General features: G+C 37.1%; 1 protein-coding gene across 1 annotated transcript in view; it reads right to left on the bottom strand.

The window, feature by feature from the left end:
- The window catches only part of mdn1 (midasin AAA ATPase 1), a 164,187-nt gene that overhangs the window by 59,570 nt on the left and 88,479 nt on the right, over positions 1 to 16,138 (bottom strand). Inside the window, exons 60-71 of the mRNA XM_059982421.1 lie at positions 15,454 to 15,665; positions 14,362 to 14,752; positions 12,920 to 13,029; positions 11,716 to 12,430; positions 8,614 to 8,769; positions 8,008 to 8,284; positions 5,449 to 5,684; positions 4,241 to 4,336; positions 4,037 to 4,131; positions 2,371 to 2,495; positions 1,043 to 1,192; positions 149 to 258 (exon numbers count right to left, since the gene is read on the bottom strand). Coding sequence (XP_059838404.1) covers positions 149 to 258; positions 1,043 to 1,192; positions 2,371 to 2,495; positions 4,037 to 4,131; positions 4,241 to 4,336; positions 5,449 to 5,684; positions 8,008 to 8,284; positions 8,614 to 8,769; positions 11,716 to 12,430; positions 12,920 to 13,029; positions 14,362 to 14,752; positions 15,454 to 15,665 — 2,673 coding nt within the window. The remainder of the gene's footprint in view (positions 1 to 148; positions 259 to 1,042; positions 1,193 to 2,370; positions 2,496 to 4,036; positions 4,132 to 4,240; positions 4,337 to 5,448; positions 5,685 to 8,007; positions 8,285 to 8,613; positions 8,770 to 11,715; positions 12,431 to 12,919; positions 13,030 to 14,361; positions 14,753 to 15,453; positions 15,666 to 16,138) is intronic.

A 16,138-nucleotide genomic window follows, 5' to 3' on the forward strand; every position in this document is an offset into this window, starting at 1 on the left:
AAACCTACAAGCAAACAAGCATCAGCAATGCAAATGAAAACTACCTTTGAGTTGTGCTCAACAGCTGGAAACAAAAAAATTGTCAGCCATCTATTTTACAGACTAACTCTCACTTTCAGGAACACAGTCAGTAGATTTGCATTGATACCTTCAATTCTTTCTCTATCGGGCTACGACATTCAGTTATTTTAGCAGCAACGGTCTCTGAAAATTGCTTGTAGTAGTTGTACAAATTCCAGAGTAAACTGCATAAGGTATCTAAAATGAAAATTTTGTCAAATGTCATTACTCATTTAATGAAATATTTTAAAACACGTGCATACATATCCCCAAGGAAAGATGCACAAATTATCCAGTCATCAATAGATCAGTGGCACCAAGGGCCTTACTTCTTTCCAGAATTTCTAAATTACTCCTATAACTTAGGCAAAACAAAAAACAAAATTCTGAAATCATTTATCTTAATTAAGTGCACCAATGCTTAACTGTCTCATTTCATCACATTTCACATTCATTACCATTAAAGCGTTGAATTGTACTTTTAACTCCTGCAATCTATTCTTTTCAACTTGCTCCATTAGACCTGTTTTAAATTACAACTCCCCTCTTATTTCACCTCAGAATTTTATTTCATTGAGACTGCAACAGATTCCCATGATCTTAAAATCCTTCTCATCTTTTCCACCTTACATCTGCATGAAATTTCATCCAAAATCTGCTGTGTACCCTGCGCACTTTCCAGGAGTATTAAAATATGAACTCTTTTGAGTCTTGTCTGGTTCCCCAATCTTTCAAATATCTCCAAATAAAAATATAACAAGTCTAGAGTATAACTACAGCCTTCATCAAAATTAGCCTGGTATTTCTTCTGTGTAGTGTACTCTTCAACACAATGGTAGTTAAATTAAGTTTTCATTGAATCCATTTTCTTCTCATTGGGAAAGTAATTATTTAAAAGGTACCATACAGTTTTTAAAATGAAAAAAATATCAAGATTAAGTTGATGTGACACTACAATAACTTCTATAATGCAGATATTTACCTTTTCCTTCTTGCTCTGGCACTACCAATACATGACAATGGAATGCTAGCAGCATAGATAACCGGAAATGGAATTCTGCCAAGGTAGCTCCTTCAATAAAAGCTTGCAGTATTTTGATTACCTCCGATTGTGTCATCCCGCCAGCCACTTCTAATTAGAATAATAAAAGCAGAAGTTAAAAGAGATGATTTATTTGGCAGAAGTACACAAACAATATCTTGTCAGTCAGGTGTACCAGAATTATAGAAATACCTTACAGTATCAAAAAAGGGAGAAAGACTTCAGATAATTTCTAAAAACACCAAATGAATTTGGGAAAGCAGAAACAATAAGGGAGCCAAGTCTACTACCAGGTTAATTAAAGGAATATCATGATATGTTGGTATTGGAGGTTCAAAATATTGAACATTTATGAATGCTACGATAGAAGAAATGTCAATGAATAATTTAATTCAACAACTTCCCACTTACAGCTTTAGCTGTATGTACTGTACACACACAAAGAGCTAATTAATTCCAATTAATTGAGATACATCGGGTAACATTTTTTTGTCCAATTATGCAACTGCCCCAATGCCCAAATTAGCCAAAGTTTCATGGAAAAAGTTAAAAATGTATAAAAAGACAAAGTAACAAATTATATATTAAAATAAAATACAGAACGAATTAGAAAACTATCAACACTGCCACAGTACTATAAAACTGTATTACTTCCCAACAGTTATCGACAGAAGAATTCAGCGCAGACACCAACAGCAGATAATGCTTTCAACAATTGCATCCTTCAAACCTTCATTTTTATTCTAACACTCAAGATGATTGTCAATACCTTCAAATTCTTCGCAGTTCCTAACTTGCTGAAATTACAAAATGATTTCATTTTTACTCCCAGCCTTTTGTGGTATATCCAAGCCCGATTGCTTGAAACCACAGTGAGCAAAGCAGTTCTGAATTTTTTCCAGCTTATTTTTCACCAAGTATCAGTGACAAAAATCACTTTTTTTCGGAATCAGGCTTAATATCACTGTCATATGACATGACATATATATAATTTCGTTGTTAAGTGTTGTTAACTATACAATTTTGGACAGAAACCTCTGGAAGCTTCTAAAATTTTTAAATGGAACTCGGATTGATTTTGTTAAATGTGTACATTACTTCAAGTTTAAACACTCAAATTATCCAACATTACAGAGCCTGTGATAAAAGTTCCAAATTTAACAATAAGGTGGTCAAGTATTGTGAAGTGACTGCAAAGCAAAAATATACTTCATCAACTGGTTGCTGAATATCTTAACCACTAAGAAAATTAAAGCAAATTATACTACCTTTCAAATCTTCTCCTGTTTGCTTCTGTAGGTATTTTTCAACCAACTGATATAACGAAAACCAATGATTGGATGATTTCTCCATCTGTCTTTTCCTCACAATGTCAAGACTATAATTCCAGCAACTGTGGGCAGAAATTTAAAAAATATAACTAAAAATTAAGGTTGAATCACTTGCATGGCCTTGGAAGACAACATTTATGCAAATAGATTGCAATCTTTGCAAAGTATTTGAGGTTTTGTTTATGAAAATATTATAGTTTCTATCTTAACTTCATATGATATTCCATTTACTTATCTTAAATTCTTCCCCCAACTGTGCATTCTTCATTATCATTGGTTGTTCATCTACCATGATTACATTATTATTGACAAATAGTTTCCCGAGATGAAAGCTGATGTATAATTGTGCCAGAGTAGCAAAATGATCCACTGGACATATTTCTTTATACCATTGACTCTTTGCCATCCAAGTGAAATTCAGCCTTTTTTTTGTTTACAAAACTCTCAGACAACAGCATGACTGGAAAAGTTAGCATTAAAATCATTCTTAATTGCTCTAGAGAAGTTGAAATCAATGTTACATTCCTGAACTCCCACAGTTCACATTAAGTTATTTAGGTCAGCAGTTTAAGGAAACCAACTGGCAATAATGAAGTAACAAGGATGTATTTCCAGAGGTAAGCGTAATGTATATTGGTTGAAAACCCTGATGACGTTGCTTCCACTTCAAAATGACCACCGTCAACTTTTTTAGGAAATACTACTGAAGCCTTGTTGTGAAATAATGGAGAGAAATGAAGATTTAAATAAGGTCATTGATTACCAAAGGCAATAATCTACCTTCCATGGATAGTGTGAAACTTTTACTCATTAGATAAATGAGTACTCCATCATTTGCTTTATATACATTTTAGATGGTGAAAATGTTTCAGGGAATCAAAGAATCATTCACAGGTTATCCATTCTTAGATTTTCTCTTAAAGCCATGGCATCAGGAAGCTACCCCCAGGGTGCCAATTCAGCTCTGATAATTCCAGTCAATGTCAAACAGAGGGGTTTAAAAAATTGTTGGAAGAGTCATTAGAAAACAGTGAAATAGACAAAATTTCACAAGATCAAATCTCTTTTTTTAAACCTGAGACATGCCTCAATTTGCTCAATCTCTCTTTATATAATAAACCATGATCCTAAGAGACAATCTGGTGAGCCTTCACTGCACTCACATGCAGCTTCATTAATGTAAGGAAATTTCTATATCATCCCTTTATGCACAAAAACTATAACGTACATATTAATGACAAATGTTAGCAAATTGTTTTATTATTGTCACCTGTACCGAGATGCAGTGAAAAGTTTGCCTTTGCATGCCTTCCACATGAATCATTTCATCACGTTGGTGCACTGAGATAGAACAAAGGAAACCACTAACAGAATGCAGATCCTTGCCCCATCTGTACAAAGCCAGGATCATTAAATTCTCATAATTTTATTTCAGTTTAGAAGCAAATGAAATTGATCATTTCAAGTATATCTGGACTGATGTACAGTAACTTCTGTATAAAAGTGTTTCACACTCCATCAATTCATGACTATTCATCACTACAGTAAACATGCATCAAATTACTCTGAAAGTCACCATTTGTTTGAAAAACTTGACTCTTACTTTAGCTCCAATTTCCTCCACTGGATAATTAGGTGGGTGATAGCGTCAAGATGCTCTCGCAAGGAGACAGAGCGACTCGCATTCTGTTCCCAATCCTGCAAAACAGATCAAGTTGAAAACTGCCTGCAGAATAAACATCATTCAAACACATTTAGTTAGATTGAAACAAAGGGTTGTTAGAGTAATGAGGAGGAAATGGCTCACCTGGGCTTTGCTCAAGAGGATCTCCATACCACTTAAGAATTTTGCCAGAGGACTGGAGATGGGAAAGCTTCGAATTCTGTCCATTACAACCAACAACTGTGAAACAAAAAAAAAGAGTGCCTTGAGTTTCCTTACCAAAGCTACACAACTCATATAATCATGACATAATTTTAACATCCAGGACATATCTGCTGCCATGTCAAATTGAAACTCAAAATATCCAAATTTATCTATCGTTAGGGGCAGCGAACACATCGCTAGATTTAAAATTGTAGAAGTAGCATCAACTGTTAGAAATAGCACATCTAAGTTTGCTCAAGTTGTTTCCAGAAATTTCTTATGATTTTAACATTGTAAAAAAATGATTCATTTGTCATGCACCTCTTATACAGAATAAATTTTTAAAATACATTTATTCTTTCCATTGTGTGGTAAAACAAATCAAAAACCAATGCACAAAGTGCAGGTCTCTTAAGGTAATAAACTGCAAACTTACTCTTAGTAAGACCAAACTAGAAACTTCCTTAGCTTAAAATAGAGTGGCTTGAGGAAATGGCACATTTCTAGACCTGTAACTAAGTCGACAACTGGCAAAACTAAAGCTTCATTCTGGACCTATCCCTTTACCAAATCACGACAACATACTTGAACAATTTTGCTTCCAATTTGCCTTTTGTCCATGGATCATAACTCGTACAAAGGGAAGGAATAAAATGGTCATGCGCTTTTGTTTTCAGAGAATACACTACTTTAAATGGAAGCATTCCCATATAGGAGATGAACCAATTAAAAGGAAAATTTCAGGAAGTGATAAAAGTATGAAAACAAGTTGAACATGAACATTTAAAAAGGTATAAGGCCCAGATGGTACTGACAACTGAAATTTTAGAAAGGAAAGGGGGAGGGGAGCCTCTGCTCACAACCAGCTAACATTAACAAAAATAGCACATTAAAGCCAAGGAAGCCCTTGTACAGATTAGAAAATAACAAAATGCATTCCTGTCATTTGTTCATTTTGTTGTTTTTAAACAAATGAAACTTTTATTCCCTTCACACAACAATGTTAGGTCCAAGGTTCACTGATTCAATGAACTGTGCACATAGTGTCATGTGTCATAGATCTCAGGGGTAACATGCACCAAGCCCACATTCAGCATAGCATTGCCTTAATGCTTAAAACACACTACACAACACTAAATTTTCCTCACCTGCAACAGGGCTGGATGGTCAGGCCAATCTATCAGTAATTCTTTCACCTTTTGGGCCAGATTTCTCAGAACAGGCTGACATTTCTTGACCTCCTGAATATTTGGATGGTGATAGAAGTCATAGGTTTCCTCCTGAGGCAGGATGAGCTCAGAGTTCCCTTCTTCAGAAACAGCATTTTGGATGAGGGAACTCATTAGCAACTGACTGCCATGAAGCTGACCACTCATGGAAGCATCTAACCCAAATAAAATATCATATATATAATTTATTATTTGTAAAAGTATTGCAGAACATACACCCAATTTTCACATGGTAGCCTAAATTTAATATTTATAATTCCTTTGACAGAAATAAGCTGACATGGAATTTTTATTCCATAAATCTTATGCTCATTAGTCTATGTTTTTCTTCACAAATTTTTTATATATTAAAAAAAGGCTACAGTGGTTAAGCAGCAACCAATGTTCACCTTTTTATTACAAGCATCTCCCTAAATGCTGTAAAAAGAAGAAACAGGGACAAACCAGGTATAGACTGGTAAGCCTTACATCAGTGGTAGGATAATTACTGGAAAAGATTCTTAGCAACAGGATGTACTCACATTTGGAAAAACATGGACTTAATTAGGGATAGTTAGCAATAGCTTTATGCTGAAGGCCTGGTCTCAATAATCTGAACAATTTTATTAGGAATGCAATAAAGATGATAGTAGGTGACAGTGAGAGTAGGAATGGAATTAGGTGGAGGATGAATGCGTGGCTGAGGGATTGGAGCAGGGGGCAGGGATTCAAGTTTCTGGATCATTGGGACCTCTTCTGGGGCAGGCGTGACCTGTTCAAGAAGGACGGGTTACACTTGAATCCTGGGGGGACCAATATCCTAGCAGGGAGGTTTGCTAGGGCTACAGGGCAGACTTTAAACTAGTAGGATGGGGGGGGCGGGAATCAATTTGAGGAAACTATGGGAGAGGAGATTAGTTCACCAGTAGAGCAAGTAAGTAGACAGTGTGTGAGGAAGGAAAGGCAGGTGATGGAGAAGGGATGCGCTCAGTCCGAAGATGTAGGGGAGAAGAAAGAAAAGGATAATAAATTTGAATGCATTGTTAGGGATGAGAAGAGGAGGAGGGGGAGAGTATCTTAAATGTATCTATTTTAATGCTAGGAGCATTGTAAGAAAGGTGGATGTGCTTAAAGCATGGATTGATACCCGGAATTATGATATTGTAGCTATTAGTGAAACATGGTTGCAGGAAGGGTGTGATTGGCAACTAAATATTCCTGGATTTAGTTGCTTCAGGTGTGATAGAGTAGGAGGGGCCAGAGGAGGAGGTGTTGCATTGCTTGTCCGAGAAAATCTTATGGCGGTGCCTTGGAAGGATAGATTAGAGAGCTCCTCTAGGGAGGCTATTTGGGTGGAATTGAGGAATGGGAAAGGTGTAGTAACACTGATAGGAGTGTATTATAGGCCACCTAATGGGGAGCGTGAGTTGGAAGAGCAAATGTGTAAGGAGATAGCAGATATTTGTAGTAAACACAAGGTGGTGATTGTGGGAGATTTTAATTTTCCACACGTAGATTGGGAAGCTCATTCTGTAAAAGGGCTGGATGGTTTAGAGTTTGTGAAATGTGTGCAGGATAGTTTTTTGCAACAATACATAGAAGTACCGACTAGAGATGGGGCAGTGTTGGATCTCCTGTTAGGGAATGCGATAGGTCAGCTGACAGATGTATGTGTTGGGGAGCACTTCGGGTCCAGTGATCACAATAGCATTAGCTTCAATATAATTATGGAGAAGGACAGGACAGGACCTAGAGTTGAGATTTTTGATTGGAGAAAGGCTAACTTTGAGGAGATGCGAAGGGATTTAGAGAGAGTGGATTGGTTCAAGTTGTTTTATGGGAAGGATGTAATAGAGAAATGGAGGTCATTTAAGGGTGAAATTATGAGGGTACAGAATCTTTATGTTCCTGTTAGGTTGAAAGGAAAGGTTAAAGGTTTGAAAGCACCATGGTTTTCAAGGGATATTAGAAACTTGGTTTGGAAAAAGAGGGATGTCTACAATAGATATAGGCAGCATGGAGTAAAGGAATTGCTCGAGGAATATAAAGAATGTAAAAGGAATCTTAAGAAAGAGATTAGAAAAGCTAAAAGAAGATACAAGGTTGGTTTGGTAAATAAGGTGAAAGTAAATCCGAAAGGTTTCTACAGTTATATTAAAAGCAAGAGGATAGTGAGGGATAAAATTGGTCCTTTAGAGAACCAGGGTGGTCAGCTATGTGTTGTGCTGTTCTATGCTGTAGTTGTCAGTGCAAATCTAGAAATAAGTTGTCATTTTCAATTCTGTTGTCAAGTGCAGGATAAATTGCAATCATGAAGTCAAGAGCTAAGAATACAATCACTAAAAACAAGCAGACAGCTTTTCAACTGTAAGTTGCATCATATACTCAACATTTCAAAAAACTGGATCATACATATTTTCAACAAACTGATTTGAAAACCTATATAATAAACGAAAGCAATAAATACATAATACAATCAAAATAATTGAGTGTACTCACCAATGAGAGAATAGAATTCTGTTATTAGCATTGCTGCTGTATGATAAGAGGACACAAATGCACCAAGGTAATCACTACTCTGATGTGCTGGTGCACCCTGGTTGTACCACATAGACTGGGCACATCCCAGATATATTTGCTGGTGAATTTTTATCAGCATTTCAATGGAACCTGGTGATATGGGCGCACTACATTCTGCTTTAGCCTCTGTGATCTTAACTTCAGTGTCCATCTCTTGTTGTTCAAGACTGGGCTGAGATGTAATATCAGTGAAATCCTACAAAAGGAACAAATACTGCTTTAAATATCGAAGTATTTTAGTTTTGTATATGCTTGTTGACAGAATCCCTGAAGATTCTTAAAGTGATTAGGAGATGACCAAAACCTTAAACCTTATCTGAATAATAGTTTAATTCTATTCAATTTTAAATTTTAGCAAATTAAGATATATATATTGTGTGTGTGTGTGTGTGTGTGTGTGTGTGTGTGTGTATGTATTTATAAATATATATTTTATATATATTTATATATACATAAAAAATAGATCATGAGTTTTGCATTACTAAGTGAGACCTGAAGTAACTTTATTAAAATATTTCATCCTACCTTGCTATATTGTGGGAAATTCTGTCTGAATTCCTTTTCTTCCTCCTCCAACACCGAAAGGCCATGCTGCTTACTCTTATATTTGTAGAGGCTAGCTTCCTGCTCCTCTTTCAATCGTCTACATTCTTCTTGCTCATCCCAAGCATTTACCATTGCCTTGTATACAAAACAAGTTATTGTGGTTAAAAGTAATTAATATGATTTTCTTCATACCTGTTATCCACAAAGAATACACCATTATAAATTTCTGTGTGCAAGCTGGAGCACGTTATGTACCCCAACCATTGTGTTACAGATGTACACTTAAGCAGTACTTCTTATACCAGCAATAGCATCAGGGTGTGTGATTGTGTTCAAAAAGCAGTGATTTTTGTCACCGATAGTGGGCAAGAAATAAGCAGCACGTCAATACAGAACTCTTATGAACTACGAAGAATCTGGAAGTTTTATATTACAATGAAAATGATGATTTGGAGGATGCAACAGTCGATAATATTGTAAAAAGGCAGAAAATTATGAGATGTCACCACTAAATTTTTCTATCAATAATAATTAGGAACTTAATATAATTTTAGAGTACTGTGGTAGTATTGATGGTGTTCTAACTTGTTCTGTATTTCATTTAAATACATAATTTGTTACTTCATTAAATGATAGTCTATCTTTTTTTTAATACCTTAACTATTTTCACAAAACTACAGCTTATTTGGACAGGCACTTAATTGGGCTAAAATGCACTGGTCCTGAAGTGTACTAATTAACTGGAATCAACTGTATGCAATATGCCACCTCTTAGTCCATTCTCTTAATCTGTCTCCTGCCAGTTAGCAAAACTTCCATCCATGCTAGTTACCTTTCCTATAACACCACAGGCTCTTATATTATTTAGCAGCCTTATATGTGCCAGCTTTTCAAAGGGCTTCTGAAAATCCAAGCAAACAATATCCACTGATTCTCCTTTGTCTATCCTGCCAGTTATTTCCTCAAAAAGAACTTCAGCAGATTTGTCAGACAAGAATTCTCCCGAAGGAAACCATGCCGACTTCGACCTATTTTATCATGTGCCTCCAAATACCTCAAAATCACATCCTTACTACTGGATTCCAACAACTTCCCAACTACTGAAGTCAGACTAACTGGCCAATAATTTCCTTTCTTCTGCCTCCTTCCCTTCTTAAGGACATTTGTGATTTTCCAGTCTTCTTGAACCATTCCAGAATCTAGCAATTCTTGAAAGATCACTACTAATACCTCTTCAGCTACCTTCTCCAGATCCGTGGGCTGGAGTTCATCTGGTGCAGGTGACTTTATCACCTTCAGCTTCCCAAGCTGCATCGCCATCTGGTAAGGGAGCAGCCAAGTATCGGACCATAAATTGCTACAAAGGACTGTGAAAACATCCGAGAGGATCATAGGGGTCTCCCTACCATCCATCAGGGACAGTCATCAGGAGCACTGTGTATGCAGGGCCCTTCGTATTATTAAGGAACCCACCCATTCATCCACCATCCTCTGACTTCCTATCATCAGGCAGGAGACTACAATGTATAAAATCAAGAATGGTCAGAATGAGGAACAGTTTTTTCCCCCCAGGTCATTAAGGCTTCTGAACTCCCTGTCACATTGTACTCGAAGTGTCGCTGTGTTCTGTACTAATGCACTTTAGTTCATCATTTATGTGTGATTCATCTGTAAATGTTATCCTTATTTTCATTTATATATTTAAATGACAATAAATTTGACTTGAAGCACCTTCTTAATAATGGCAACTACACTCACCTCTGTCCCATGACACTCTCGAATTTCTGGCATACTGCTGGCATACCACAATGAAGACTGATGCAAAATACTCTCCTTTTTTCCCCTAATACATCTGAAAAACACTTGGTGTACTCTTTTATATTATTGGGTAGCTTACTTCATATTTCATGCTTTCTCTCCTTATTGGTATTTAAGTTGCCTTCTGTTGGGCTTTTAAAACCTTATCATCCTCAATTGTCTCATCTTCCCGTTAGAATACTTCTTTAGGATCTAACTACCCTGCAGCTTTCAAATTGTTGTTCTGCCATCATCCCTGCTGGTATCACCTTCTAGTCCAGTTTGGCCAACTCCTCTCTCATGCCTCTGTAATACACTGTAATACTGATGCGTCTGACTTTTGTTTTTCCCCTCTTAAACTGCAGGGTATTATTATGATGACATCATGACTCCAAAGTTTCCTTTACATTAACCTCCCTAATCAAATCTGGTTCATCACACAACACCCAATGCAGAATTGTCTTTTCCCTAGTAGGCTCATGCAAAAGCTGCTTTTAAAAAAAAAAATTTACATCACAGACATTCACAAATCCTTTGTCCTGGGATCCAGAAACAACTTTATTTTACTCAATCTACCTGCCTAATATAATCTCCCATGACTATCATAATATTACCCTTTTTACATGCATCTTCCATCTTCCATTGTAATTTGTACCCCACATCCAGGCTACTTTTCAAGACCACATATAACTCCCATCAGGGTCTTTTTATCCTTGCAGTTTCTTACCCTACCCACAAGAATCCTACATCTTCTAATCCTATGGCACTTATTTCTAAGAATTTCATGTTTTACTAACACAGCCATCCCACTCGCTCTACCTGACTGTCCTTTTGATATAATGTGCATCCTTGGATGTTAAGCTCCCAAATATGAACTTCTGTCAGCTACGACCCAGTGATGTCCACAATGTCATATCTACCCATCTTTAACTACACTGCAAGATCATTTACCTTTTTCCGTATACTGCATACATTCAGATTTAACACCTTCACTCCTATTTTTAATCACCCGTTTCAAATCTGCCTGCATGTTAGCGGAATACAAATTCTTATTCCGTCCTAACCTACACACTACATCTATAACTAACCCATCACTCTGGTTCGTGGCCCACTGCCAAATTAGTTTTAAAAAGTTGGAGAAAAACTGGCAAGGCTTTGGCTTAATTGGTAAGACCACACAGTACATACAAGCTAACATTTCTTAAACTACGTAGGCAATGTGAACTTTGATATTGAATTTCCAAAATAAAAAACAAATTGCATAAAAGCAAACATATCAATTACTTGAAAGAGGTGCCTGAGAAGCTGCAACGAAGCCTGATCCAGTTCACCCACAGAGAGTATGTGGCAACGCAGATATTGTAGTGCATTAAACAGAAGCTGTTCTTGTGTCGGCAGCATTCTTTGCTCTTTAAGCAAAGTCTTCTCTTCAGATTTGGCTGACAAGTTTTTACTCAAGAGCTCATCAAGTCCTTGTATTGTTTCTATGCAGGTCTTTGAAGATAATGTTTCTGCAAGGCTGTAGTAGGTTGGGAATTCAAAGCTGATGGAAGGGAAGACCAAAAGGCAAGTGACCAGCCTTGTGAGCTCAGCTTGGTTGACACACTTATGATTTAATGCAAGATGAACTTCAGATGTTAGAAGTCTCATGCCATGTTGCATTTGCAAGACTGCAGCATTAAGTGGCTCTACCACATCAGGATACTGCCAGTACTCTTCTGCAATTCGCCTCCTGAAATGGTGTTGGGACTGCTGCCAAGCCGCCTCTTCCTTTAACATGGTCTGGAAACTCTGCCTTGTTTTTGGTCGCTTCACCAGCAGATGTTGCAGCAATCGAAAGAGAAGTGTTTTGATTCTGGAACCATGGCCAATACTCAACATGTAGTGATGGATATCCTGGTATAGAGATATGTATGAAGGCACATTTGGACGGTATGCTTGTTTTCTGGAAAGCACCGTGGCCCGTTCTTTCAGCTGTTTGATTCTCTGCTGCAAAAACCTATGGCATGTAAGATAATGTTAAAATCAATGAATCTGAAAAGCACTAAAGGATATGGACTTGAGAATCAACATAACTGTATGCAGTTTGTAACCTACCATTACCCCTAACCCAACACAACAGCTGTACCATGGTGCAAACTCATCATGGAAATGTCAAACACAGCGACAGTAGGAACAGAGACCATAGGTAATGATATTTATGGTATCACCAAGCCCAGGCAAACATTGGCATTAGCTCTGTTATAAAAATGAGAGATCCAGGACGATTTGTTCTCTCCAGAAGCAAAATATACTGGTCAACATTTTTTCTGATTTTAAAACTATTCATACTTCTCCATCTCACACACACACATCACTCTGATAACAATCTCACAGCAGCGAGTTTAACAAAGGAAAGTTTACAGCCCAAGAAACCACAGTAAGGAAGTAATGAATTCAAAGTAAATACTATGTGGGCTGGAAAAGAAACAAAGAGTTAATGAAGCACCTAATTCGGGGATGGCAATGCTTATTCTCTCCTTCTCGTGAGTGTTCTCGGCCCGTAAATAAATGTTCTGACAGATTCCGGCTCTTCCATTCACTTTCCAATTGTTGTAACTAATAGAGGAGATTTGGAAAAGAGAAACTATTAATATGAGAATCTGCAATCTGGTGATCTTTAAATGACCCCAGACAAATCAAAAACAACTACGAATATCATTTATCAAAATGTTCAACCACACTTTAGAGTAATCAAGATTGCTCATCATCATAAGCATCTCCAACATAATGAATTATAAATCAATATGAATATGGTGTGTGTCTTCTGTCCACACAGAACCTAACATCAAGGAGATAATTAATCTATTAATCACCCTTTAACAAAATTGAGGGAAGAACTTTGCACCTCATGTTATTGCACTGAATTCTTGACTATCACTCAAATTACTGGGACAGCCAAATCACAGTCTATCTAATAATCTTAAGGACAGTAACACAATCTCTTATTATGTGTTGGCTACCCTTAAAAACAGCGCACCACAGTAGTATAGCCGTTAGCATGACGCTATTACAGCTCAGGGCGAAGTTCAATCCCAGCATCCTCTGTAAGGAGTCTCTGTATCCCTGTGAAATGCATGGGTTTTCTCTGGGTGTTGTGGTTCCCACATTCCAAAGACATACTGGGTAGGTTAATTGGTCATCATAAATTGTCCTGTGATTAGATTAGGGTTGTCAGGGGTTGCTGAGCGGTGTGGCTCAAAGGGCCTATTCCGCACCATATCTCCAAGTAATTTTTTTTTTTGTAACTTCAGAGTTTACAATTCTCATGAAGTATAAAATAGCTCCGACAAGTTAAGATTAAATTGGAAGTTTCACTTAGAGTTTTCTTGCAAGCAGCTCAAAGTGCTCTGTCATCCAGTTAAAATTGGATTATTTTAAATCAGTGAATAGATCATCTATCAATCCTTAGTTTGACAACTGAGGTCATATATTTTGAATGTGGATGTCCTAAGATGCTATACATATCCTTTTACGTATTCCTCATATACCTTCTGGGGTTTGAGAATCACCAAATGTCATCCACACTACAGATTGTGCCTCATCTTCACAGTCAATTGTTCAGTTATTAGATGAGCAAATCAAGAGAAGCTGTCTGGGGAAGTGCTCAAACACTTGTTTTGAAGCTATAAATATGTCTGTTATTTCAGATCAAAATGCAATATTAATTTACAGATTCAACAAAGCATAAGATGAAGTGCTACTATATGGGTGTAAAATAAATCACAATTTTAAGGAACACGGGTCACAGAATTAAATGACATACCTGCAACATCTCAAACTCTATGACAGTCAATTATTCTCTCATTGGTCTAACTATTCTTGATTAAAAAAATTATGACATTCTCCTGTTTCACTGAATAAGTCAAGATAAAAGTTATGAAGACTGACCTCCTCATTAATATAGTTCAGTTTGTACATCTTTTTAACAGCAGGATCAAACTTGGTCTGAGGCGTCCAAATCAGAATCTGCAGCAACCCCAGGTACACCCATAGACAGCCACTCTGGGCCTGCTTGGAAAGGCTTGCAAAATCCTTTTCTTTACCCAAAAATTCTTGTATGCATGTCACAAAAAGTGAAACTATGTCTTCAGGAAGTACTCCATGCCCTGCCAGACCTTTGAGCGAACTCAGAACAGAGTCACAAGCTGTGTCGTCCTTGTCAAAGACAAGTTGGTCACATGTCTTTAAATATTCCTCCTGAATTTCTCTTGGCAAAAGATGCTTCACTACCTGGAGCTGTTTATGTAAAACAATGCGCTGCAATCGGGAATCTGTAAATCTGCAAATAAAACACAAATACATCAAGTCCTTCAAGAACGTGCACCTTTTAAACAAAATTACACTAATTGGTCAGTTATAGTGCATTAATTCAAATGTAGCATCTTATGTGCCCATCATTAGCAGTAATGGTTAGCATTCTGTTGAAAAATAATTTAAAGGTTGGCATCAATATCACAGTAAAACTCCCAAATACCCAGTATACTCTAAACAATAAATGAGCTCCTTTCATTCACATACTAGATTACAAAAATCTCTAGACGATCAGTGAAAAAAGTCTGTACAGGACCACATAAAATTGACAACTGTCTTGTACCAAGACCCCTTCAAGTAGTACTGGACTGCAAATCCAGATAATGACAATGAAAAAGTTGAACCATTCTAGATTTCATATGACAATGCAGCGAAGGTAATAATTTTCTCTTTTTTTTTGTACATTTCATGACTCAAGCTAGAAGTTGGGATCACAGTGAGAATTTCAACTTCCACTCCTTCATGGTATGAAAACCTTTCTTTCCACTGTTTCTCCAAAAACAGTGCAATGTAGATTTGAAGTTAATCTATAACAATCACAGGAAATGTAGTAGGGATTTCCTTCTACCTACAGCCAGTCCATTTGTCTAAAATCGCTTTGAAAATATCTCAACATATTAAGTAACTTTCTCTATGAAATAAAGAGTGTCAGATTATAACTATTCATACCTGAACTCTGCAAAGGAATTAACAGCCATGTTTGTCCATAATATGGTGCTGATTTCTTGTAACTGCTTCGTCCGTTCCTGCCACTCTCCCAGAGAGACATGGGATGCTGCTGCCCCAACAATTCCCTCAGTAGCCCCACGATTATATTGACCACCAATTAGAACCTCGAAGAAACATTTTGATTGGATTGCTTGACATAAAATAGCAGGCCCCTGGCAAAAATAAATGAAGAGATTCTCTGAATAAAAGCACATTTTCAGGAGTTCAGGCTGCAAGGATGATTATGAATTTCTAAATAGCCTGTCACATCAATGCTCCATTCTACCCTCACTCAGACCTCCTGAAGTCTGACGCCTGCATTACTCCAAAGCTTCGAGCTATAGAATTCGACATTTCTGTTGCAATGTCATCTATCTGTAACATCAATTCGTTTTTCTCTCTGAAAATTCTACTTGATCTGAGCACTTCCTGTAAATGTTTGCTCTGCATCACAGAGCCAGCATTTATTTTTTAAGCTTTCCCTAAATGACTTGTTCACTTTCTGCCAGATGTTCTGCCAAATGCAGGCAAATGGGACTAACTTAGGGTGGCCATTTGGTTGGCACAGATGAGTTAAGCTGAAAGGCCCGTTTTCTGTAGCTCATTGTATCCATACCCCGCACTTACCCCAATCTTTCTCCGTCTG

This window comes from Hypanus sabinus, chromosome 10 (assembly GCF_030144855.1).
Source record: "Hypanus sabinus isolate sHypSab1 chromosome 10, sHypSab1.hap1, whole genome shotgun sequence".
NCBI lineage: Eukaryota > Metazoa > Chordata > Chondrichthyes > Myliobatiformes > Dasyatidae > Hypanus > Hypanus sabinus.